Source organism: Equus caballus, chromosome 4 (genome assembly GCF_041296265.1).
Source record: "Equus caballus isolate H_3958 breed thoroughbred chromosome 4, TB-T2T, whole genome shotgun sequence".
In the NCBI taxonomy this organism is placed as follows: domain Eukaryota; kingdom Metazoa; phylum Chordata; class Mammalia; order Perissodactyla; family Equidae; genus Equus; species Equus caballus.
The window spans coordinates 31,591,544-31,618,223 of NC_091687.1; the positions used below are offsets into that span (position 1 = coordinate 31,591,544).

At 33.9% G+C, this 26,680-nt stretch overlaps 1 protein-coding gene across 6 annotated transcripts in view; it reads right to left on the reverse strand.

Annotated features, from left to right (window-relative positions):
• The window catches only part of PCLO (piccolo presynaptic cytomatrix protein), a 386,717-nt gene that overhangs the window by 28,461 nt on the left and 331,576 nt on the right, over window positions 1–26,680 (reverse strand). For all 6 annotated transcript variants that reach the window (XM_070264476.1, XM_070264475.1, XM_070264474.1 and 3 more), the window contains one exon: window positions 25,023–25,096. In XM_070264476.1, coding sequence (XP_070120577.1) covers window positions 25,023–25,096 — 74 coding nt within the window. Of the gene's footprint in view, window positions 1–25,022; window positions 25,097–26,680 lie in introns of those variants that run through there.

A 26,680-nucleotide genomic window follows, 5' to 3' on the forward strand; every position in this document is an offset into this window, starting at 1 on the left:
GCACTGCTCATCAAACCACGCTGAGGCAGCATCCCACATGCCACAACTAGAAGGACCCACAACGAAGAATATACAACTATGTACTGGGGAGCTTTGGGGAGAAAAAGGAAAAAAATAAAATCTTTAAAAAATATATATAATCTTCACAAAATTAAGGGCCCTGCCTTTCCTAATTTGCTAGACGTTGTCATCAAAAATAGCTTAAACATATGAATCAATGATTTTTCTTCACCTATATAGTTTCATTTATTATAACATTAATGAATATGTAAAAATTATCTATCAGTTTGTCATGAATATAGTTTTCCATTTCTACATTATTATAAACAAACCTGAAATGAACATTTAGCATATAATTCTTCACACATGGATAAGAGTTTAGTTAGGATGTAGTAGAATATTTAGGATATACTGGAATCATTAGTTTAAACAGTATACAAATTTTCAAATTTAGTTGTTATTGTTAAATTGGTCTCCAAAATGTTTATACTAACATTTTTTGTACTGCTCTTCTATAAGCACTATATAACTCCATGTTGCCACATTTCTGCAAATTCTGTGTTTTCTTAATGATTTTTAGAAAAACCATAGACACACACACACACACACACACGCTGGATCCTGATCCATTTCCTTTATGTGCATAACAAGTACCTGCTCTCAGTCTTCATATTGTTTTGTTTTGTTTATGGTGTCACTTTTTGAACAAAAGTTTTATTTTAATTGTACATAGTCAAATTTATTAGTCTTTTACACTATAGTTTTAGTTTTGTATTTTAATAGTTCTGCCATTAGAGAGATAGTCCCTATTTCCTTCTGAAGTTTTAAAGTGTTACTTTTCATTTTAGATACTTAAACTATCCACAGTTACCTATTTAATGCTTTTTACAGTGTGAGGTAGTAGTAATTTTTTTCCATGTAGGCAGCCAGTTTTCCCCAAATTATTTATTTATCTGCAATGCAATTTTTGTTATAAATAAAGTTTCCATATACATGAAGACATTTTCTGAGCCATCTGTTATGTTTCATTGGTTTATTAGATTATACTGGTGCTATACTACAGTATTTTATGTACTATAACTTTATAATTAATCTTGATAAGTAGGAGTAACACTACTTTTTCATTTTCATTCAAAATTTTCATGGCCCTTAGCTTTTTTTTTTTTTTAAGATTTTATTTTTCCCTTTTCTCCCCAAAGCCCCCTGGTACATAGTTGTATATTTTAGTTCTGGGTCCTTCTAGTTGTGCCATGTGAGACGCCACCTCACTGTGGCCTGATGAGCAGTGCCATGTCTGCACCCAGGATCCGAACCAGCGAAGCCCTGGGCCACCACAGTGGAGCACACGAACTTCAGCGCTCGGCCATGGGGCCAGCCCCGGATCTTAGGTTTTTTATATGAATTTTAGGATCATCTTTCAAAATTCCATAACAAACTTTTTGTTATTTAATTGAAGTTTCTTGCTATTCACATATTAACTTGGGAATAATTCCAATCTTTATAATAATCTTTACAAGATTCTCTATGTGCCTATTCATTCATGTCTTCTTTTGTGAATTTCAACAGTATTTTGCGATTTTCTCATGAAGGTGTTGTGAGTATTTTGTTAGATCTATATCCTGGAATCCTAGACTTTATGCTGCTACTGTGAAAAGGTTCTCTCTTTTATCATGTTTTTGAAGTGGTCATTACAGATGACATAAGGCTATTGTTTCTTGCTTGATTTTCCTGTCTATTTCGTCTGACTTTGATACCGTTTCACCACCATGATATGTGTCTTTCCATCTATTTTTTTCAACTCTTCTGTGAGATTTTACTTTAAGTATATTTTCTGTAAACAGCATGTAGCTAGGTATGTTTAATCTACTTGGATTAAATTTATCTTTTATTAGGTGATTTACATACATCAACAAGAGTCAGAGATGACTTGGAATTAATTATACTTTCTGTTTAATTCTTTTTTTAACTGAACTCGTTCCTATTATTTTCCTTCTGCATCCTTAAGTAATGCTTTCAGCTATAAGTAACAGAAAAACTTACTTAGAATGATTAAACAAATTGAGATTTATTTTTCTAATATAACAAGAAATCCAGAGATAGGCATAGGTTTGCCATTTCAGTAATGAGTTTAGGAACCTGGGTTCTTTCTTTATTTTCACTCTGTCATTTTTAGTATTTGTTTTCATCCTTTTTGCCTAATGATTGCAAGATGCATGCTGCATATCCAGGTATCATGTCTACCTCCAGATACAATAATATGGGTCAGAGACAAAAGGGTTTTACATTACAGGGCTTTCACAAAGATTAAATGAGCTGATACTATGCCCAGCATGTTTAAGCTCTCAATAGGGTATCAACAGTTATTAACAGCTTTTAATTACTATAACAGAAATTATCCCTTATCATCCAATTTTTGTAAACCCCAAGTCATTCTGGACCCCAAGTCCAGGAAATATAATGAACCATGCCCTTCTGGTGAGAATGCCAGATTGGTAAGTCCTGAGGGTACCATTCACAAACTGGTTTGTATGTACAGTGCCTCCTGGAATTGGGCTGTGCACATCCTACTTGTCTATAGATGGGCAGCACTGACCTCAGGCTTCCTAGTAAATGAAACACTCAAGATTATTAATATTCTTGATTAAAAAAATGCAATTACTGTTAAAGGTGAAATTATTAAGTAGAGAATTTGCAACCTATCTTAAAAGAACAAAAAAAATCGAACATTTGTTCTGTGGACTAATTGCTACTGCTTTCCACCTGCTTTGAAAACCTGTTAGCAAATTCCAGTCCTCCTCACTGACTGAAATTAAGCCCCTTTCTAATCAGAAATAGCTATCACCTCCCCAGGTTCTTCAACAGCAAAATAAAAGTCTCCTTATATTCTGTCTATATTCAGTTTACATAGTGTTACTCTGAATAAGGAGTTAACAATATTATCTGTCTTTTAAGCTCATATATGTCAGGTATTACCCTCAAATGGTACAGATAGTATATGATACAAAAATAGTTGGCATTATTATCCCCAAAATTAGTAAATCAGAATTTCTTTAGTTTCTTTTGTAAAGAAGGTTGAAATTATAGGAAATGGATGAATCATAACATTCAGATTGGCTGATGTATATTGAGAAAATACTATTAGCTATTGCAAAGATTGGTATGTAACGTTAGTTCATAGTAAAATAATCCTTGAAAACAGGCTCAAATAAAAATACTTCATTAATAGTGGATTAACATGAGTAAGTTTTCTGAAAAAGAAGAATAAACTATTTTTAAATAATCAAAACACCAATAAATATTTTAAGAATTAAAGAAATAAACAGTACTTCTGAAAAGAAAGAAAGGCACTGAATGACCTGGTGGAATTTTTTTAATTGCAATTTATCCAAATTAATTTGTAAATATATTCTTTTTCAGGTAAGATGAAGCTCATGCTCCTGAACATCTTAATATAAATTTAATTAATTATGTTTGTTATATTATGATTTACAATCTTGTTCTATAAAGGAATTGCCATATCTATGACCGTATCTAATTATATTACATCCCTTTTCCTGCAAAAAAGCATCTTCTATAAATAATATAATTTGTTTCATTATTATTTTTATTTATTTTGCTTAACCATAGGGACTGGCTGTGTCAGCTTTAGGACTGATAATGCAGAGCATCCAACACTGTAAATCTATTACGGTACTATATGCTTAGCCAGAAGAAATAGAGAAGAAAAGAGAGTAGAATGTTGAGTTGCTGGAAATAGTCCCCACTCCACATTTGAAAATGATATGCTAAATGAATTATCCATTAATACTTGATGAACTTTGAAAGCTTTTTTCACATTAATATATGATAGAATATCAAAACTTGTTTCAGAAATTTATTACAGCCCACTGTTCTGATTTTTACTCTAAGCAAAACTCTTCTACAGTTTCTATATTATGAGAAGTTTTCATACTTTTTCTTATTATTCTTATTATTTACATTCTCTGTCTATGAAAAAACCTGTACCATTTGCATTTTTCCTTTCCTTTCATATATAGTAGGGAATTTTCTAGCACCACAGAGGGTTTTTGTGTGTTTTTGTTTTATTGTATCCCTGACTGCTCCATTTAGATTCATACATTTCAATACATTCTCAAAAGTGACTTATATGTGAGTGTGTACAGAAAGAGTCTAACACAAATCTGTTATTTTATGTGTCCAGTATTCCTTGTCTTCTTCCGCCGCTACCTTGGGAATGTCTGCCCCCAAATCCATATGGGTCTGTTAGGTTGGAAACTACCATCCTCTGTTTTCTTTGCTACAATGATTGTTCCAGAGATGGGCATCTAACCCACAAAGAAAAATTCAGAGTCCTTCACTGAGGATGCTATGAGACGCATTCTCTCTTTCCTTTGAGTCAAGAGCTTAAAACTGGGTCCCATAGCAGCTAGCAGCTCTGTCCCCAGCCTCATGGAACAACCTGAGTAAAAGGCTAACTTGCAGAGAAAATTGAGAAAAGAGTTGAGAAATTAAAACAGGCAGGAAGCTGGTATTTCCTGAGGCCATTTCCACCTATGAATTTCTCAAAAAAAAATAATTTCTCAATTATAACCAATAAACATTCTTTCGTTTTAAGTTAGTTTGTGTTTTTTTGTCTCTTCATCAGTGAAAGATACTGCTTTAAGTAGGTATAGTTGAATAAGTATCACGTTAAAAATTTGCACCCTGAATGCAATGGAAAAATGGATGTTAAAATTATTTGATATTGTTTTTAAGCTTATTAACATAGTTTAGATAGGCATAATGGAGCATAAAGATATATGATAAACACTCTTGAAATGATAGGCCAGCTTAAGAAATAAAACATAAATTCAGATGAACCCAAATATATAACCCTTCCCCAATGGCATCCTTCTCCCACACCCACAAAGTAATCATTATTAATTTGACAATTATTATTTCCTTGCTATTTTAATACTATTGCTACATATATATGAATCCCCAAACAATGTGCATCATCTAAGCACTTCTCACTACATTGGACCCCAACCCTGGTCTGCAGCATCACCTTTTCCCTGGATAACTGCAACAGATACCTATCAGTTCTTCCTTCTTCCTCAGGGTGAACCTTTCAGAACTTAGGTCAGGCTGTTTCATTCCTTGATTCAAAACTCTCCAATATTCTCCCACACCACTTTCAGTAAAAGGCAAAGTTCTTGCAGTCTTCTGCGAGGCTCCTGTTACTCCTCTGACCACATCATGTCCACCCTCTTCCTTGACACATTGGCCTCCTTTTCCCTGGATGTGTGGGCATGTTTCATTTTAAAAACATTTTGGTCTGCCAGGAACATTCTCCCCACGGGTATCCACATGGCTCTCTTCCACCTTCAGTGTTTATACAAGTTCTCAGCGAAGCCTTCACAGACAAGACTATTTCCAATTTTTTTTTAAACTGCAGGAGCTCAGAATTGAGTTGCTTACACTTCTCAATTCACAGCACACAAGCCCTCAATTAACATCATCTCTGCAAGGATCCTTATTTGTTTGGCATTTAATTTTGTCTGTATTTTCCCTGTCATCTCACTAACTTCATCTCATCACCGTCCTAACCACAGGCATCCAATCTTGTGTATTTACAACAGTCCTTTCAACCCAACTTCCATATATTTATTACATTAATGTTTACATATGGTATAGCTGTAAAAATATCTAGTATTGTTTTGTATTTATTTATTTTTTTGAGGAAGATTAGCCCTGAGCCAACTACTGCCAATCCTCCTCTTTTTGCTGAGGAAGACTGGCCCTGAGCTAACATCCATGCCCATCTTCCTCTACTTTATAGTGGGACGCCTACCACAGCATGCCATTTGTCAAGTTGTGCCATGTCCGCACCTGGGATCCGAACCAGTGAACCCCAGGCCACCTAGAAGTGGAACGTGCAAACTTAACCACTGTGCCACCTGGCCGGCCTCTATTTATTTATTTTTAACTGAAATAATGCTATGCTATAAATCTCTTTCTTTTTATTATTTTCCACTTAAAGTTATGCTTTTGAAATCTATCGATTTTCTGATATATAGATCTGGGTCATTTTTTCTGACAGCTGCTGCATAGTATTCCTTTACCTGCATGTATTTTATTTATCCATTCCTCTAGTAATGGACTCATATATTGCCTCCGAGTTTTGACAACCACAAAAAAACTGGAAAGCATCATTTTAATAATGGCTGTGTAAGTCTTTACTTACCAAATAATTTGTTTCATCAGTACTATTTTATATTTTATTTTTACCTTTAGCTTAAGAAAACAATTATTCTTTATTGTCCTTGAAGAAACAAAGACTTCGATGATACAAGCTAAGAAATTCTTCCATCTCTCTCCTTAACCCTCTATGTTTCCATTCCTGAATCATTTAAACTCAGAGTCTGAGAGAGGAGATAGAACTTAAAAACATTGTTACAATACAATGTGGTTGGTGCAATGACAGAGGCACTGAGGGTACAAAGACTTCACTAACAGAGCCAGGTGGAATGGGCCTCACGGACAGCTTCTTGAAAGAGGTAAGCTGAAGAGTGGGCCTCAAAGGATGAATAGATGTTTTCCAGTAAAAAGCCATTTGGGAGGGGTGATCACATTGAGTAAAGAAAACAGCATAAGCAAATGTAAGGAAAGGAGGAACTGTACAACCTGTTTAGAAAACTACAAGCAATTTGATATAACCAGGATGTAAAGTGGGACAGAGAACATGTGAGGAGATCAACTGGAGAAGCAGAAAGAGGGGTTTGTGATATTAAAAGCTGGCTAGAGTTATTTAGTTGATAGAGGTCCATACAAACGTTTTATGCTAGATAGTGACAAAGCCAAATTAGACAGTGGCTATGAAAGATGATTTTGCAGATGATGATGCTGGAGTTTAAGAGAACAATTAGGAGACTAGGAAGTTCTCTGGGTGAGATGTGATGAAAACCTAAAATTGGGCTGTCGTTTGAATGGAAAAGAGGGAAAAAATTTAGGAAATATTTAAGAGAGCCAGCACCTGATGGCCTAGCGGTTAAAATTTGGTGTCCTCTGCTTCGGCAGCCAAGGTTCAATTCCCAGGTAAGGAACCACACCACTCCTCTACCAGTAGCCATGCTTTGGTGGCAGCTTACATAGAAGAACTAGAAGGACTTATGACTAAAATATGCAAGTATGCACTGGGGCATTGGGGAGGGAAAAACAAAAACAGAGAGAGAGGAAGACTGGGAACAAATGTTAGCTCAGAGCAAATCTTTCCCACTAAAAAAAAAAAAATTTTAAGAGATAAAATCTTCAAGGATTTGGCAATTGCCCAAGTGGAAATGAGACAGTGATTGGAAGAATAATGCAACCAAACTTGAGGTTAAATTATAGGAGGAAGAGGAGTGTACATGTTAAGAGCTATAGTCTTCTATCCTCTAGCAAAAAAAAAACCATAAAACTAAACTAAAATCTGATATCTTTCCCCACCAACAAATTTACATTTAAAGTTTTAAATTTTCCTAAAAGTTTTATGTTGAAATCAGAAAGGTATTATTCTTAATAAATTAAAAACTTTTATTTCTTTAAATAACATAATGTGTATTTACATGACATGTCTATGTTATCACGTCTGCCATAACAATTTAACCTAGATTGAATTTTAGATACTATTTTGGCAAGAAGAATAATGAGTCACTTGTTAATTAATAAAGATAAAATTTTTAAAAGCAGGTTTTTAAATAACAATCATTCCATTCCATCTCATTCTATTTCTCTTAATTTGTAATACAATTATTTTCAGGAACATCTTAGTAGAATATCTTATTTTGAATATATCTAAACACTTTATTAAGGAAAACAATTTGTGAACAAAAAAATGATTAGTTAATTAAACTGTGATATGAGAGTTTAATACATCAAATCAAACACTAGAAAACTCTCAATCTGAGATTCCTAATCCATATTCCTAAAGTCACAAGAAAAATGCATTCTGAGAACAGATCATATTCCAGAGCTCTAAAACATCCACAAATTAATATGAGGAACAACTCATATTAATTTTACTCAGATAACCTTACTGCTAACCATAAAAAGGCAAACTGTAAATCGGCTGAGAAATATCAGAGCACTCTCAAAAGAAAACTAAGTTGCACAACTTGACCTAAATTTTAACCCAGTTAATTCATCATTAACTAAAAGAAAATGACCTCAAACTATCAGACTATCAAAAGGAACAAAGACTTGAAGTAAAAGCTCTCTGTCTTGAAAATAAATTGTTAACAAATGGTTCCTAGTCTTTTGGCCTCTTGCAGTAACTGAAATGATTTTAAACTACCTTTTCCACCAATTAAAACAATTAGAAGTCAAACAGAGCATGCCCCTGCCTAACTCGACGCAGAACCATAGAATATGAAATGGACTCAGATACTTCAATAGTAAAGACCGCTTATTGATTTAAACCATTCCGCCAATAACCCTGTTTCTCTGGTTTAATGAAACATTAGTGGATGAAAAAAAGTTTAAAAAGAGAAAAATAATAACTCAGTTAACTCTTATACTTTAGGACATAGAATATTTTAATAAATTCCATTCCTTCTGGTTCAAAGAAATCCAGGGAACTTTCTAAATGCATCTATATCAACATTTATGCCTTTTAAAATATACAATTGTAACTTCTTTTGATTAAACCTGCCATCAATACCTTATGGTAGCATTCTGAATTTTTCTATCTCTTTGTATAATACCATAGCTGTATAAAATAAAGAATATTAAACTAATTCCCTCACTGTCTTCAGGATACAGCCTGGAAGTTCTTAATGAAAAAACAAATTCCTCGGGCCGGCCCCGGTGACCTAGTGGTTAAGTTTGGTGTACTCCACTTTGGTGGCCCAGGTTTGGTTCTCAGGCACAGACCTATACCACTTGTCAGCGGCCATGCTGTGGTGGCAGCCCACATACAAAATAGAGGAAGATTGTTGACAGATGTTAGGGCGAATCTTCTTCAGCAACAAAACAAAACAAAAGAAAACAAACAAAAAAACCAAATTCCTCATTTGAACTTGTTTGTTTGCCAGTGATTTTCCTCCTTCACTCATAGTGCCCTGCACAGACACACACTCACACACTAATCAGTATATGGAAAGATATGATTCATTAAGCTTTCCATATTTGGAACAACAATCAACGTCAATATATATAAATATATAGTCACAAAGTGAAGAGAAAAATTTGTGTTCTACCTCATTCAAATTCCATTTCACTCTTTTAATTCATCTTTAAAATGTAGTCTGAAGTGCATACCATGTGGCCTTTAAAGCATAGCCTATTTCTTTCCTTAAAATTATATGAAGCATAGGTTTGCATTTTAGCATTTTCTCACAGTTCCTTTTATTTTGTCACTTTTTACACTGACCTTTGTTAACAATTTTTTAGTTTCTTTCTAAATCATACTTGTCTTTAACTAATAAGCATTTACAGACTGACCATAATTGCTTCATTTCATCTATATGATGCTAGTGCTCAAAGATGTTTTATTTGCATTTTGATTTCAGATTATTATTATAACAAAGGCATCCCTATTTGTCTTCCTACATAGCTCTCAGAGCTGTCTGTCTCCTTTGCTCCTACTGCTGCCTCTGCCTGCAGTCTAGTTTTTATCGTTTCTTACTTGGACTATTAAATTGCCTCCTAACTGGTGCCCTGATTACAGATATGATCCCTTATAATACATCCTTCATAGCACCAAATCTTATCACATAATTTTCCTTCTTAAAATCCATCTATAGCTTCCAATTGCCTGTCTGCAGAGTAGAGTCTAAATTTCTCCTGACAGCATCTGATATTTCATAAATTATCTGAACCATGGTGATCTCTCAATGCCTGTCTTCCTCCAGCACAGAACTTTGCTACAACCACAGAAGTGCCCACAGATTCACCAATAATATATATTTGCTCATGTTTTAAGGCTTTGAGCGTGAAGCTTTCCTTTATTGGAAACTTTGCCAGCCTTCCTCCAGCTAGACTACTTATTACTTTTAGTTCAAGAACTATGTAAAAAAATATTCCCTGCCAGGAAGGCTTTCCTTTTCCAACTTAAAGCAGAGTGTCTTAATATTCAATGTGCATTCACCTCTATCATAACTCTTACTCCAACTGTTCATGAACATATCTCTCTGCCCCAATACACTGGTTCTTTCTGGTGGAGACTCAGCATTAATCGTTTTCTCTAGCTCCAGTTTGGCTTTGTGAAAGAAAGATCAATCAGTAAATAAGCAATCAATAAAAATGCAGTTACTATACTTTTAATTAGATTACATAGTTTTTAACTAAAGCAATATCATCCCTCTGAGTTCACTTTTAGTGTAGTAAATTCTTTAAAAAGCTGTATGTCAACATCGATGATTAACGTCACTTTTCACGTTTGGTTATGGCAGGTTACACAAAGAATCTTAAGTTCTAAAATTCTATCAATATTTTTGTGTAAACATTCACTTCAATTTCACAACTATGTTACCAGGCTTGCTTTATTCTTTAGTCTCTCTGAGTCTTGATTTCTTGATTCAATATTGATCCAAAAAATACTTATCGAGTGGGTATTTTGTGCAAGTCTCTAGGCTAGAAACTGGGAATATCATAAATATTATAACGTCCATTTTAGAGGGTTGTTGTGAGAGTTGGGGGCCACCAATTCTTTTTTTTAAAGATCCCAGCAGAGTGTTTCGCAAATAAATGGCAATTGTGATGTTGATGTAGTGGTTATTGTTGTTAAGGAAGATGTGCTAATTTTTTTGAGAAGATGAGAATGAGATGAATGATGAATGAGAAGATGAGATAAATGAGAATTCATTCGTCTAGTAGAATGAATATATAATATGTATATGTATTTTTTTATTTAATAGCAACAATGTCATAATAAAATGTGTAAAGGAAAGACCTCCTCCTACTATTTAGTATTCTCTAACACCAATGAAAGCTGTCTGGGCCTCAGAGGCCAATGTAAATTACAGAAATCACAATCGTCTGCTATGTCACGAATAAGTAAGCATCTGCTTTGGATGATAATAGTCTAAAATTGCACCTGCTTTGTGCAGGAAAATACACAAATGCAAAAGATTACTTGAGTAGATAGCAGCTATTTTTTAAAATAAAAGATTTAAATAGGAGAAGGCTCTTTTTCCTACAATTTTTATTGGTGGAAAACAAATAATAGAATATATTGATTATTTTAGAGACTAGCAGTCAAACACTTAATGAAGAAGCAGTGTGCACTTTCCTCAAAGTATATTATCACATCTCTGTGTTACTTACCTATAAAATTAGTTTCTTCAGGGAAAGTGTTACTTGGCTGAGCAAGGACTTCTTCTGGGAAATGTGCTGATCTCTGCTCTCTCTTGTTTTTTTTTGGTCAGTTCTACTTCTTTATCTAAATATAAAAGTTAGTTTCCTATTGAAAGTTATGTAAATTTCCAAATGACTTTCTGGGTAAGATAAATCATGTTTCAGTTAGAGGAAGTAACTAATAATCTAAATGCTAGGAAAATGAATTACCTTCAATGCAATTTTGGCATTTTCCAAAATTCTGAAACTTTTTTCTAACTGAGCATTTATAAAAAATATTTTAACTTTTAAGGCAAGTGAAAAAAAAGCTCTTTCTGTATAACATTGGTGCTATCAGAATATGTTTAATGAGTGTATTAGAGCATACTTAGTTGCAATGACTATTACTAAAGAGTTCAGGGTTTTAGAGTAATAGTAGGGAACTATTTATTTACTGAAAATAATGCCACTTTGTTCTTGTCCTTGTTAATACTGTTTGATCGCTATCCCTAATTTGTTTATTTCCTCATATATTAAAAGGTTGAATTATTTTGCACTTACGACTTCTTTTTCAAAAATCAATTCTCCCTACTCTTAAAAAAATTGCCAAATCTACTGTCATCTCTTTTTATCTGTTTGTTTGATTCTTTATATTCATATTCCTCAAAATAACTTTGTATTGCCTTTAAACTTATTGATTTTTTAATTCTGATAGATGAAGATTTAGCCTTCCTCCTCCTTGCAATATACTTATATTACAATCTGGATCAAACTAATATCTGGCATTTACATTAACTTGACTATTTAATGATGTTTACCTCTGAGGACCAGTTGGGTATTACATGGAGTTCTTTTTTAACAACTTTTGAAAATTTTTTCCTCAAATTGTTAATTACTTTGTTTTACAATTTGCTTAGTTTTCTATAAACCTATCCCTAATTGTTCCCAAAATGAGCATTAAAACCCCACACAACGCCACTTTTCACTTGGTCAGACACATCATGATTTCTGTCAATTCCTCTCCTCCTCTCCTGCACCAACACCTCAGTCAACACTCACCTGCAGCTAGAACTCCCCATATTTTGATCAACTTTTTCCAGTGTCCTCTATGCCTGCTGCATGGCTATTGTCTTTAGAGTCTCCTCATTTCATCATTGAGGTCCCCATCCTTGTTTTCTCTACTATTCTTGTCTCTTGGTTCCCAAGTTTCTGTGTGTGTGAGTTTGTGCGTGTTTGAGCGTGGTTTATTCTCTACTTTGGTGATGCATATCCTCAAATAACTTCCAGACAGGTAGCATGGTAAGTAAAATTTTTGAGGCCTAGCCCTCCTAGAATGATTTTTATTCAACCCTTACACTTGACAGATGGTTTGTGCACAGAATTTTACTTTATATTCGCTTCCACTTGGAATTTCAAGGGCATTACTCATTACCCCCTTTTCTTTTAAGAGTTTATTATTGCTGTAGGGAAATTGTATGGATTCTTATCCTTCCTCCTTGTATATAATGTATTTGAATTAATTAATTAATTGTCTCTAGAAATATTGGGAATCTTCTTTACACCTTTTGTTTTCTGAACCATTAGGATGTTGTCCCATTGTGTAGATCTCATTCATTGCCTTTCCAATGTGAAGGTTCATTTTGGGAGAAAATGTACTATTTTTAAAATAATGTTTCTCTCCATTTTCTCTACTTTCTGTGGAATAACTACTAGCTACAATTTGAACCTCATGACTTTATCATTTAAATTTCTTGTTTTAACAATTATAAGTTTGTTGATAATTTCTGTTCAGTGGAATGCCAGTTTTACTGAAAAGCCAGTTCATGACCTTCCACCATGTTTTTTCCTCTTGATTGAGCAAAATGCGAGAGATATTTATTTAGAATAGTAAGCATTTGGTGATCAGATATATATTAACATATTATATATATATATATATATATATATATATTTTTAGCCTAATCATCATTTGCTTGTTGCCTTTGCTTTTGGTTTCTTTTAGCATATAAATATCATTAGTTTTTGCAGACAAAAACATCTCTCATTTTTTGGTTTATGGGTTTCTTGTAATGCTTATAAAGCTGTCCTGCACACCCTACCAAAGTTATACAAATATTCTCCTAAATTTCCTTAAAATATTTTTATTATTTTATTTTTAAATCTTTTCTTAATCCAGGTTAAAATTATTTGGTATATGGCATGATCTAGGAGTCACGTTTTTCTTAAAGAAGAAAATTATGATACAACTATTTGCAAAATAAGTTATCTTTTTCTACTGGATTAAAATGTCCATTTCATTGAAATTTTATAATACTATAACCATATATGCACTGTATGCACTGTCTATGTTATTCCATTTGTGTATTTTTCTATTTTGTGTTAATACAATGCTGTTTTGAGTACAGTAAATTTATGGATTTTTTCTGAGGAATATTAGCCCTGAGCTAACATCTGTGCCAATCCTCCTCTACTTTGTATGTGGGATGCCTCCACAGCATGGCTGATAAGCGGAGTAGGTCTGCGTGAACCCAGGGCCCCCAAAGCAGAGCATGCAGAACTTTAACCACTCAGCCACAGGGCCTGCCTGGAAATTTTTAATATCGGATAAAACAAGATTTCTTATTTTTTAGGTAAGCCGCATAATGCCTATAATGTAATTGATAATGATATTAGTTAATTGGCTATAATCATCAACAGTGTTGGATATTTTCCTTTCCAATCATTGCAGACAATCATATAAATTTAAAATAGTTTTTCATGAAAGAGCACTGTGACCATCAATATCAAAATAAAAAAGTTGCAAAGTACAATGGATAAGTGTCAGGTAATATTAGATTATATATCTTTAGATTTTAACCCTGACTGTTTAATTAGTTGCTATGTGACTCTGGGTGAATAGTTTCTTTGCTCTGGGTCTCTGTTTCCATAAGTCTAAAGTGGAAATCATTATTCCATATCTACATTGCCTACTGTTTTGTGATAAATGAACCAGATGATGTAAAAGCATTTAGAACAGAGTAAACATTATATATCTATAATATTTATACATCTTTTTTGTTAATTTTCTACATCTATGATAAGAGACTATTCTTGGCTTATATTCATTCAGTACTCTTTGCTATGTTTTAATGTCCTTATCTTGATTCAAAAACCTCTCTCTCATAGATAAATCAGAGCACCAACTCCCAAAGCAAGCATCTCAGGGACTTCTAGGCAAAGAAAGAAGACTTTTTAAAAAATATTAAAAACTGCCATTAGAGACACTAATCTCTGAAAGTCTACAATATTTGGGGTTTTAAATTTAGCAATTGCCAACTCTTTGATGTGTGCTAAGTCTAAGAAATATTCAAGATATCTTTTCGAAATTTAATTCATTTAACTTTTTAGTGGTCAATCAATAAGTGCCAGAGATGAATCTGGCTCAGAGTAAAGACCCATAATTTTTTTTATATTTCAATAATAGACTATTTTTCAGTAGTTTCCTTCAATTTTAAATTCCTAGCAAGTAATCCAGGACTAGAAATCAGTAACGCTGAATTTTAAACTCAGGTAATTTAGGAAAATATGATAAGGTCCAGGGAAGCCATCCTCTACAAAGAGGAGACATTACTATACAAAGAACCACACCAGAATGATGTTGAGGAGCAGGCTGTCTGAAATACTGTAATAAAAATATGTATCACCTTTTCAAAACAAACTGGAAACATCTTTTCTGGTGGAATGCCAAAGGCAGAAAAAGAAATCATTTTAGAGAACATAAATTTAAAAGGCTTGGGAAAAATGGGGCCAGGAGTAGTCACTTGCATGACATAGCCAATGATTGGGACAATAATAGCTAGCATTTATGGACTATGTACCAGCTACGGTACCAAGCACCTTACACTCATTATTTCCATCAATCCTGGCGACACACTGATAAGGTAGGTACTATTGTTATTCTTACTTTTATAGATTAGGAACCGGAGACTTAGAGAATTTGAATAACTTGCCTAATATCATGCATATAAAAATTGGCACATCCAAATTGGCATATAAAAATATAACACGTTGATGAATAAGAAAACATTATATGTAAGGATGTCAATTCTCTCAAAATTATGTTAGAGTTTTAATATAATTTCAACAAATATTGATATGGAATTTCCTTTGCTTCTCAACAAAGAGAGTTGTAAAGTTCCTTTAAAAATATTTTAAAAAACACATCAGTAAAAACAGTCCAATTTAGGAAAACTGAAAATAAAATTAGCGTAATTGAATAATTGTGGCATTGAAAGATACAAATAGACAGATAAGTTAATGAAATACTCCGTAAACCCTATTACCAGACACAAGTATACTTGAAAATTTTGAGTTTGATGAATGTGGTATTTCATATTAGTGAGGAAAGGAAACTTTATTCAACAAACATTTCCAGGAAAATTGGTTGACTACTACTTTATCACATGGAATAAAAGAAATTGATTTAAATAACTAAATATTGCCTTTCACACCACAAAAGAGCCAGAAGAAAGTAGAAATCATCATGTACCTAACATCCTTTACGTGGGTAGAAAATATCTAAGCAAATAATTAAAGAAGAAATGATAAATGAAATTATTTATAAGTTTAACCCCACCCCATATTTTTGTATTTAAGTTCAGGAGTAAAAGTCAAGAATTTAAATTGCCATTTTAAAAGCACTGGACTCAACCCTTTGTTCACACAGTATGTTACTCGTACTTTTAGATTACTTTTCCCCCATGTAGACTAACCCTTTCTCCTATTGCATCTTTCCTCTTACTGTTCCTCCAGTCGGGAATTCGCCTCTCCCATTGCCGCATGTTTGGACCTTGTCCATCTGTCAAAGCAGTTACCACGTGTAACTTCTTTCCCAAAACCGTGTCCTGACTCCTACAGATTTAGAAATGCTTTACAATGACGAAATCCCAAAGCACATAATTTCCTCTCTTACATGTGAATTTTTCCCATAATTCTTCTTTCCATTACTGTTATTAAAGGTGATAAAATACTTAACAATAGGTGTGGCAGAATCTCCAACCAATGTGAATACTCAGTGGCTGTACATACTGGTTGAGCCTGCATGCTCACTGGTTGATTATAGATGTCTAGGTCGTAAGCTTCCTCAGATCAGCAGATGTACTGAATTGATCTCTGTAGCGTCCAGATTTTTAACACAATGTCGTGCATATAATAGACATATTCATATTTAGTATTAATCAACTTTGGAAATATAAAAAATACAGTATAGGGGTAAAATTAGGGCAACAAGCTCACAAACAAATATATACACTCTGCTGAAAACAGTTTTGTAATATAATGTGCACATAGGCCAGTTTTTAAGTACGATATATGTAGGACTAAGTAATCAAATGGCACAAACAATCCACAAATCGCATTACTTTTAATAACATCTTGATCTCAAAATTGACATAAAAATCAAATATCACACTTCTTTATAACACATCTATAAAAATTAATATGTTGTAAATAAATTTTATCCATTGTCAGCTTCAATACAGGTGAACTTAAAGATAATTTTTTATTTAAAAATTATTTCCTTGAAAGATTACTCTTGACCTCAATAAAATGAAGAAACTTAGAAAAATACCAAAATAATGAGGAGTGATATATAGAAGACACACAAAAAAGATGTTACACGTTTAATTTGAAAGTTCCTTAGTTTAATTGGAACTAGAGCCTGAAGAAATGAGAGTCTGGAGTCGACATGAACTTTTCTTCTGGAACGAGAGTGTAACTATTATATAGTAGTGGGAACTCTACTAGGAACTCCTGTTGGGCAAGGACTGTGTCACATTCCACAGCGCATCCCCAGAATTATCCCAGTGCCACTGACAACAGGTGTTCACTAAGTATTGGCTGAGTGACTTATCAGATGCCCTAATAACAGTTGTTATTATGTTCTAATTGAGGGTCTTCCAGAGTGCTTTTATATTTTTCTCTTTGCAGGGTAATTTTTAAACAATCCAGTTGGACAGGGAAAGAGAGGAAATTAGACGAGTATTTTATATAGAGCACTTGGATATTCCAATCTACAAACCCTTAGAGAAATAGTCTATCATTTACTCCATCCCTTTTTCCTATTAAAAAAGAGAAAACACTGGAGAAAATGATTTAAAAAAAAACTTTTTGTGTTTATCAAAACAAGATAACAAGACAGAGGACTCTAATACTGAGGCCTAGATTTTTATTGGTTTAATGTAGGAAGTCATTTCTGTTTCATACTTGTTTCATGGACTTTGCAAGCATGTTCATTCACCTAAAAAGGACTCATACTAATCACTGTCAGAGCTATGTATAAAATATCTATGCATATAAGATAGACTTGAGATGCCAGTTAAAATGAGATTGCTTGGGTCAGTATAGATTTCCATTTTTTCTACATAAATTATTATGCTTTTTCAAAAAAATTTAAAAAGACTTCCAGTAAGATATTGAATGAAATCTTTTTCTCTGCCCTGCTCCCCTCTCCATCCTCCCCTCCTTAGGTTAACATTATTGGTGATGTGCTTCACACAATTATTTGAAAATATTTGTGAGTAGAACTTAGCATATTTCTATAATGGTAGAGGTTTATTTGCTCTGGCCCACTGAAAATGTAAATTAAGTGATTAAATTCAGGCTTCCAAAGATACTTAAGAAAATAAATGATTTATTAGGGTTATATGTTCCTTAAGTGCATGCAGCCAGGCAAATTAAGCCTCATATGAAGATCTTAATGCCTGCTGCTAAAGCTCGTGGACATCTGGTTTAAGAGAATAAATGTGTCAAGCCAGTCACCATGTATAACATACATGGATGCCTACTAGCAAATAATAGCACTATTAAATACATCTAATTTAAAAAAATGTAAGAAAGGGCCAAATCTCTATTTTTGAGGGTATTAGAGGTTTTAACGTAAGTAGGGAAAACCTGATCAATACAATTGGAAAGTCTAATTAATTTGCTCTAAATCTTTAAAAGTGGTCTTGTATAGCTGTCCCAACAAGTGCAGGAGATTTTATCAATCTTGACTAATATCACTCCTTTGGACAGATCCAATGGCTCTCTCTTATATCCACTACTAATTTAATAATAGCTACAATTTAAAGGATGTTAATCATGTGCCAAACATAGCGCTTACTTTCGCTTTACATTGTGCATTTATTTAAACTGTGAAAGTTCAATCATTCATTAGTAGGGATAGTCTACAAGAGTATTACTATTTTCCATTACAACTTAGGTCAGAACCCCAGAACCTTTGATTGATCTCATATTCTATTTTTTTCGGGGGGGGGGGGTAAGATTAGCCCTGAGCTAACTGCCAGTCCTCCTCTTTTCGCTGAGGAAGACTGGCCCTGAGCTAACATCCACGCCCATCTTCCCCTACTTTATATGTGGGATGCTTACCACAGCATGGCATGCCAAGTGGTGCCATGTCTGTGCCCGGGATCCGAACCAACGAACCCCGGGCCGCCAAAATGGAACGGGAGTGCTTAACCGCTGCACCACCAGGCGGGCCCTGATCTCATATTCTGACCCACTGAGCTAATCTCATGCTGGGCTTGAAATTTATGAGTCACTGCTATAAAGAAGATGAAACATTATTAGAGAAAATGACTAAGTGGAAAATAGATTTTTTCTTTATTAGAACCCAGAATAAGTAGACTGCTCAATAAGTGAATAAGGACATGGCTATTTAGCATTAAAAAACAATCTCAATAACATGCTTCACACAAAATTTCAACCCAAGAAAACAAACATTATTTTTTGTATTCTGTACACTGTAATTTCAAAACGAATAAAAATTTTATGAAAAACTATCTAAAGGTGATTACTTAAAATCTATGATATACTTTTGATTTAAAGTATGCTCTCCTAGAGCCTATCTTTGTAGATCAATTTCCCTTAGAGCTGACTGAGGTGTTCACAAAACAAAGTACTTAAATGAATAATATGAAGCCTCAAGATGAAGTAGAACATTACAAGAATCGACAACTTCAAGAAAATTGTACTTATCTACAAAGATAAGTGCCCTGGTGAAGAATTAAAAGAAGGAACAATCCAATCAGGAAATTATATATTCTGTCTAAAAACAAATTTAAACTAACTCTGTTTTGTTTGTTTTTTATTTTCTCATGAATTGGCTGTTTATATTGACTGACAACAAAGGGAAGTGAAGGCAACATTCTGGACCACTCAAAACAAACAAAACATGCTTCATACATACACCTCCACAACGTTGACCCCATACACACACCTCCACAACGTTGACCCCATACACACACCTCCACAACATTGACCCCATACACACACCTCCACAACGTTGACCCCATACACACACCTCCACAACGTTGACCCCATACACACACCTCCACAACGTTGACCCCATACACACACCTCCACAACGTTGACCCCATACACACACCTCCACAACGTTGACCCCATACACACACCTCCACAACGTTGACCCCATACACACACCTCCACAACGTTGACCCCATACACACACCTCCACAACGTTGACCCCATACACACACCTCCACAACGTTGACCCCATACATACACCTCCACAACGTTGACCCCATACATACATACACCTCCACAACGTTGATCCCATACATACACCTCCACAACGTTGACCCCATATCTCTATGTGGGCAAAATAGAACCTTGAACTTTAAATTCATGTCTTCTTCCTATCTGCTAAGAATAAATAAACTTCTGTCTAATTTAATAATTTTCTTTCCATTCTTTGTCTATCTATTCTTCTTAATTTAAAATTGTTTCTAAAGGTTTAAAATTCATTACAGTTTTCTTTTCCATGTTATTAGCAATTTCTTATAGAACTATTCATGCCCAACTTTATGTAGATATGTCAATTTTAAATTTGTTTATAGTCAAAATGTGAGAAGTAACTCAGTCAAAAAAAATTGGTCCAAAATATTGCTGTTAAAAGGACACCTGACTATAAGCGACTCACATTACATTACATATTCCATCTTGTTCCCATCTTCAACCCCCACCCCTCTGCTCAATAACTAATCTGAGATTGTTGATAAGGGTCTTTTCACTAAAATGTAAACATATTGACTCATAAGTTTAAGTAAAGTACAAAGTAGCCTATGATTAACTCCTTGGAAAACAAGCATGTTTCATATGGGACTGATATGAAAGAAGAAAGCGGGACTGGTATGAATAATTTCTACTCATTGATAGTTGTTAACATTTATACTAAACTAATTTATTTATAAACTTTAAGATTAAAAGAGAAGTGAAATTAAACAGCTGAAACTTTGAAAAAACAGCACGTGAATTGCTTCTCTATACACTTGAATTCTAGAATCACATGAACATCAATGTCCATCACATTTATATATAATTATATTGTTTATGTATTCAGTCAACAAACATTCTTGAAGCAACTCTATGGGTAAGGCTTTCTGTTAAGTGCAGGGACACCAAGATGAATAAACCAAAGCTCTGGTCTGAGAGTTGTTCAGCCTTATGGAGGAGACAGGTGTAGAAGTAGGTAAATTTAAATCAAAAAACAATGATGAGAAAACACAAATTATGGCATAAATAGGCACAGATTCTGTGAGTGGTAGAAGTATGTAGGAGAAGGAGGCAGAATAGAGAAGAGGGTGTACTAAGTTCAGGGCATATGCAGTTTGATGCATCAGTGGGATCTCCAGGCAAAATATTGTGCCAGCCTTCTGCCTTTGTGCCCTCAGATGCATTCTCAGTCTTTCTCCAGCCCTCTTCTCAGAGTAGCTGCTCCCTAGGCTGTTCTCTTGTCAGTTGTTTTCCAGCTGGATTTCATCAGGCAATGGCAGAGACTGGCAAATGGGAGTAAGAGAGAAAGTGGGATATTTCTCCCCATCCTTGTTTATCTTGAGATACATTTCTGGCATTTGCTGTGCTTCGTCCTTGTCTCTCGCTCCCAAAAAGACAGGCTCATCCTGGTTTGAGCTCTCAATGGCCTCCAACCTACAGGGACACTGGCTTCCTTCTGCTACTTCACTGTCTTTTGCTCAGTTTCCAAGCCTCTTTCATGAGCATATAATAATTTCCAGCCATAAGTTTCCTCTATTTTAAATACTCAGAGTGATTTCTATTTTCTTGGTTGGACACAAATGCCTGATGAACATGCACTATCTGAGTCTGAATTCCAGGGAGTTTGGCTGGTAGATTTGGGACTAATCAACATATAAGCCAGAGTTGAATGTATGCAGAGAGATGGTGGAGAAAGAGATAGGTGGATTTTTAACCCGGAGGAACATGGCAACAGGTAGGGGAAGAACAGTTTTTGAATGAAGTCCAAATAAAAACTAGTAGAACCATAAAAATGTGATATCCACTTAAGTCCATGAAGCAACTTAGGCATCACTTAGATCTAGCAATTGTCAGATGAGGTTTCTGAAGATAGAGATCAGGACATCAGTTAGGTAACAGGACCAGATTTGAACCCAAACCAGGGTTTCCTATTTCCCCATATAATGTCCTTGTGATACCATGCCATTAACCATTCTTGTTAATAGCATGTAATTTGGCACCATTTTCCTGGATTCAAGTCACTTGCTCTTATCTTGTATGATGCTTGCATTCAGTTTCTCTTTATATAAGACCAGCATATGGTATTATTCATCTTTAGAGGCAATTTTAAGAGTTAAGTGACCCACAGCTAACACCACACTCAATAGTGAAAGGTTGAAAACTTTTCCTCTAAGATCAGGAATAAGACAAGGGTGTTCACTCTCACCCCTCCTATTCAACATAGAATAGAATGGCTAGAGCAATCAGGCAAGAAAAAGAAATAAAAGGTATCAGAATTGGAAAGGAGGAAGTAAAACTGTCTCTATTTGCAGATAACATAATTTTTTATACAGAAAATCCTAAAGACTCAACCAAAAAAACCGTTACATCTAATCAATGAATTCAGTAAAGTTGCAGCATACAAAATTAACATTCAAAAATCAGTGGAATTTCTATACACTAACAACAAATTTTCTGAAAAAGAAATAAAGAAATTCATTCCATCTACAATAGCATCAAATAAATAATTCAGAAATAAATTTAACTAAGGAGGTGAAAGATCTCTATCCTGACAACTACAAGATAGCGATGAAAGAAATCTAAGAAGATACAAATAAATGGAAAGGTATCCCATATTCATAGATTGGAAGAATTAATATTGTTAAAATGTCAACACTACTAAAAGCCATATATGGATCCAATGCAATCCTTACCAAGAATCCAATGGCATTTTTTACAGATGTGGAAAAACACTCCTAAAATTTATATGGAATCATAAAAGATGCCAAGTAGCCAAAGAAATCCTAAGAAAGAAGAGCAAAGCACGAGGCATCACACTTCCTGATTTCAAGCTATACCTTATAAATCTACAGTAATCAAAACAGTATGGTACTGGCATTAAAAACAGACAAATAAACAGATGGAACAGAACTGAGAGCCAAGAAATAAACTTCAGCCTATACAGTCAACTAATATTTTACAAGGGAGCCAAGAACACCTAATGGAAAAAAGACATTCTCTTCAATAAACGGTGCTGGGACAACTGGATATTCATATGTAAAAGACTGAAACTAGACCTCTATCTTACAACAATCAGAAAAATTAACTCAAAATGGATTAAAGACTTAAATGTAAGGCCTGAAGCCATGAAAATCCTAGAAGAAAAGACAGGAATAAAGCCCCTTGACATGGGTTTTGGTAATGATTTTTTGGATATAACACCTAAAACACAAGCAACAAAATAGGAAATAAACAAGTAGGACTACATTAAACTAAAAAGCTTCTGCACAGCAAAAGAAACCATCAACAAAGTGAAGAGATGACCTACAGAATGGGAAAAAATATTTGCAAACCATATATCTGCTAAGAGGTTAATATCCAAAATATATAAAGAACTCATACAACTCAAGAGCAGAAAAACAAATAACCCAATTAAAAAATGGGCAAAGGACCTAAATAGATATTTCTCAAAAGACGATATACAAAAGCCCAACAGGTACCTGAAAATACGCTTAACATCACTAGTCTTTAGGGAAATACGAATTAAAACCACAATGAGATATTACTTCACACCTGTTAGAATGGCTATCATCAAAAACACCAGAGAAGACAATTGTGGACATGGATGTGGAGAAAAGGGAGAACTTGTGTCCTGTTGGTGGGACTGTATATTGGTACAGCCACTATGGAAAATAGTATACAGGATCCTCAAAAAATTAAAAGTAGAACTATCATATGATCCAACAATTCCACTTCTGGGAATATATCCAAAGGAAACAAAAACAGTAACTTGAAAAGATATCTGCACCCCCATGTTCACAGCAGCATTATTTACAATACCCATGACATGGAAGCAACTGAAGTGTCCACCAATGAGTGAATAGATAAATAAATTGTGGTATATATATGATAGAGTATTATTCAGCCATAAAAAATGAGGGAATCCTACAATTTGCGACAACATGGATAAACCTTGAAGGCATTATCCTGAGTGAAATAAGTGAGACAGAGAAAGACAAATACTGTATGATCTCCCTTATATGTGGAATCTACAAACAACAACAACAACAACAACGAAAACCAAACTCCTAGAAAAAGAGATCAGACTTGGGGTCACCAGAGGCAAAGGGTGGGGAGAGGGGGAATTGGAGGAAGGTGGTCAAAAGGTACAAACTTCCAGTTATAAGGTAAATAAGTACTAGGGATGTAATGTACAACATGATGACTATAGCTAACACTGCTGTATCATATATAGGAAAGTAGTTGAGAGTAAATCCTAAGAGTTCTCATGAAAAGGAAAATTTTTTTTCATTTTTTTCTTTCTTTTTTTTTATTGTATGTATCTATATGAGAAGATGAATGTTAGCTGAACCTATTGTGGTAATTGTTTCACAGTACATGTAAATCAAACAGTGACATATGTCAATTATTTCTCAATAAAACGGGAAAAAAAGAATTAAATGAGATAATATATGAACAGTACTTAGAAGAGTGTAGTCATTAGGATAATTAAAATGGTTGGCAGGTTAGTACAGTTCATGAAGCGTAACAGTGCTATCAGATCTTATCACAATATTATGAAAGAGAAGCTACTCATTGTGTATCTTACAGATGCTAATTATGTGTTTGCTGAAGTTAAGGATTATTTTTGGCATTTTTGTAATACATTTACCATTCGTTTAATAATACAAAATTTAATTTCAAATTAGATTTTCACCTTAGAAGTTAGTTCAGTCATTATGTTTTTTATAAAATGATTTTTACACCATTGGCTTCTTCCTAGCTCCACATATTTAAGAATTTCCATTGTGTTAAGTTAAGTTTCATGATTTAATTTCTATATGCATAGTATTTTAAATGAAATTTTTTTTTTTTTAATTTCAAGAAGGTATTTTTTTCCCTGAGAAAGTCTTCCGAGTCTCTTTCCTGTCATCCTTCTCATTCTTCTTGCTCTTTAAAATTTTTAGCATCCCAAAGTACTTAAATGTTAAATATGAATGAGGAAATTGAGAATTGTTAAATGAGGTCGCAAAGTCATTCTAATTTAATAGATAACATAGATAATGATGACTTACTTCCTAGTGCTTTTACCATTGATATTTAGAAATTAATTTCATGTTAAAAGAAAACAAATCAAACACTTAGAGTGTAGCATATAGATTCAACCAAATCCAGTGCTGTGAATTTTAACTTACCTTCAGTGTCTGCCAGTCCCACTCCTACTCCTGGCTGTTTCACAGGCTCTTGTCCATTCTGCCCCATTTTCCCTCTGTTATAAACAAAATAAAAGGTTATGTATTCAATAATGATCTCCTAAATGCAAATGAGGAGGCTGAGTTCACAGAAATAGAATGACATTACATATTCGGATCTGCCATAAATTACTTGAATGCCAAATATAAACACAGTAAATTTCTGTATATCATGTTAATTTTAAAATGGGAACTTTATTTTTGCTACTTAGTCCAAACATAATACCTCAAAATTCAGTGTCTTATCTGTTGATTCATTTATCAAAGATCAGACCATCATGAAATTTTCAGATTTTGTTTTAGAATTAGAGGGTTGTTTTTTTCCATTTTTAGCTCAAGAAGTGAGAAGGGTTTTTATATCTTCAGATTTCATTACGATGAGTTGTTATAGATCCTTTGATGAGGAGGAAAATTTTGAATTAAATAACATAAAAATAATATTGTAATAATACAGAGTTTTATTTCACTTAGTGACCTTCTTTCTGATCCTTCCTGCGTTTTCAGCTGTGTGTATCATATTGGCTTTTGAAGTTAGACTAGTTGATCTCTGCTTCTGGCTTTGCTATTTCGTGCTATATCTAAGGCAAATCTACTTAATGTGGTGAAGACTATTTCTTCCTTTGTACTGTAAAGATAGTAATATTAACTACTTTTTGGTTATGAAATAATCACATGGAAAGTGTATATAAAGTGCTTACTGGTGCCTGAAGCATCTTAAGGTTCGATAAATATAAAGTATTAATAGATAGTTATGCACATAATGGCATTAAAATTCAGACAAAGTCTGCCACTCGCTTTTAATTTCAGCCTCAAACTTTCTGAAAGGCCAAATAGATGAAGAATTCATGATACTTTGAGCACTATGGGTTCAGAATACTGAGAACATAACAGCCAAAAGACTATAGGCCACTTTTTATTTCTTCAGTCAGAGGAAAAGCTACGTGGCACACAAAAGATTTCAGCATTGCTATTATATATATTTATCCAAGATGTTCTAAAAAGATGGAATAAAAGCCCTTAAGTGTTAAAGAGGGTGCATGAACAAAAGAACGTTTTGATATTATACTTTCTAGGCAATAATTTTAACATAGCAGGACTTACTAATAATTATTTCTTACTTTCACAAAAATATTTGGTTTGCTGAACCCACTGAAAATGTAACTATACTTATTTCTTAAGAATTCAATTATCTTACTTGAAAACTGCTTTAAAGATCCTCTTACCATTCTATTGAAATGGTTCTGCATATAATGAAAGAGGAACAGATGTAAATTCAGAAATTATTTTATCTTGAAAGCCGTCACATTGTTCCATTATGACAATTCTAGGTCAAAGGTTTAAACACAAATTTTTATTAAGTGGCTATGTGAAGGAACAAGTATATGCAAAAATGTTAGAAATATATATATACACACAAATACACATATACGTACACATAGTCTGTGTCTGAATATATACAAAAAAAGTCTTTATTAAGCAATGCACGAAACTTCAATTTGTAAAACTGCTTCAGTGAGAGTCAAGACAAGTAGCTGTCTTGATATGCCTTGATATGTCTTGATATGTTACTGAGAAACTCAATTGACAATGAGGATCATCTT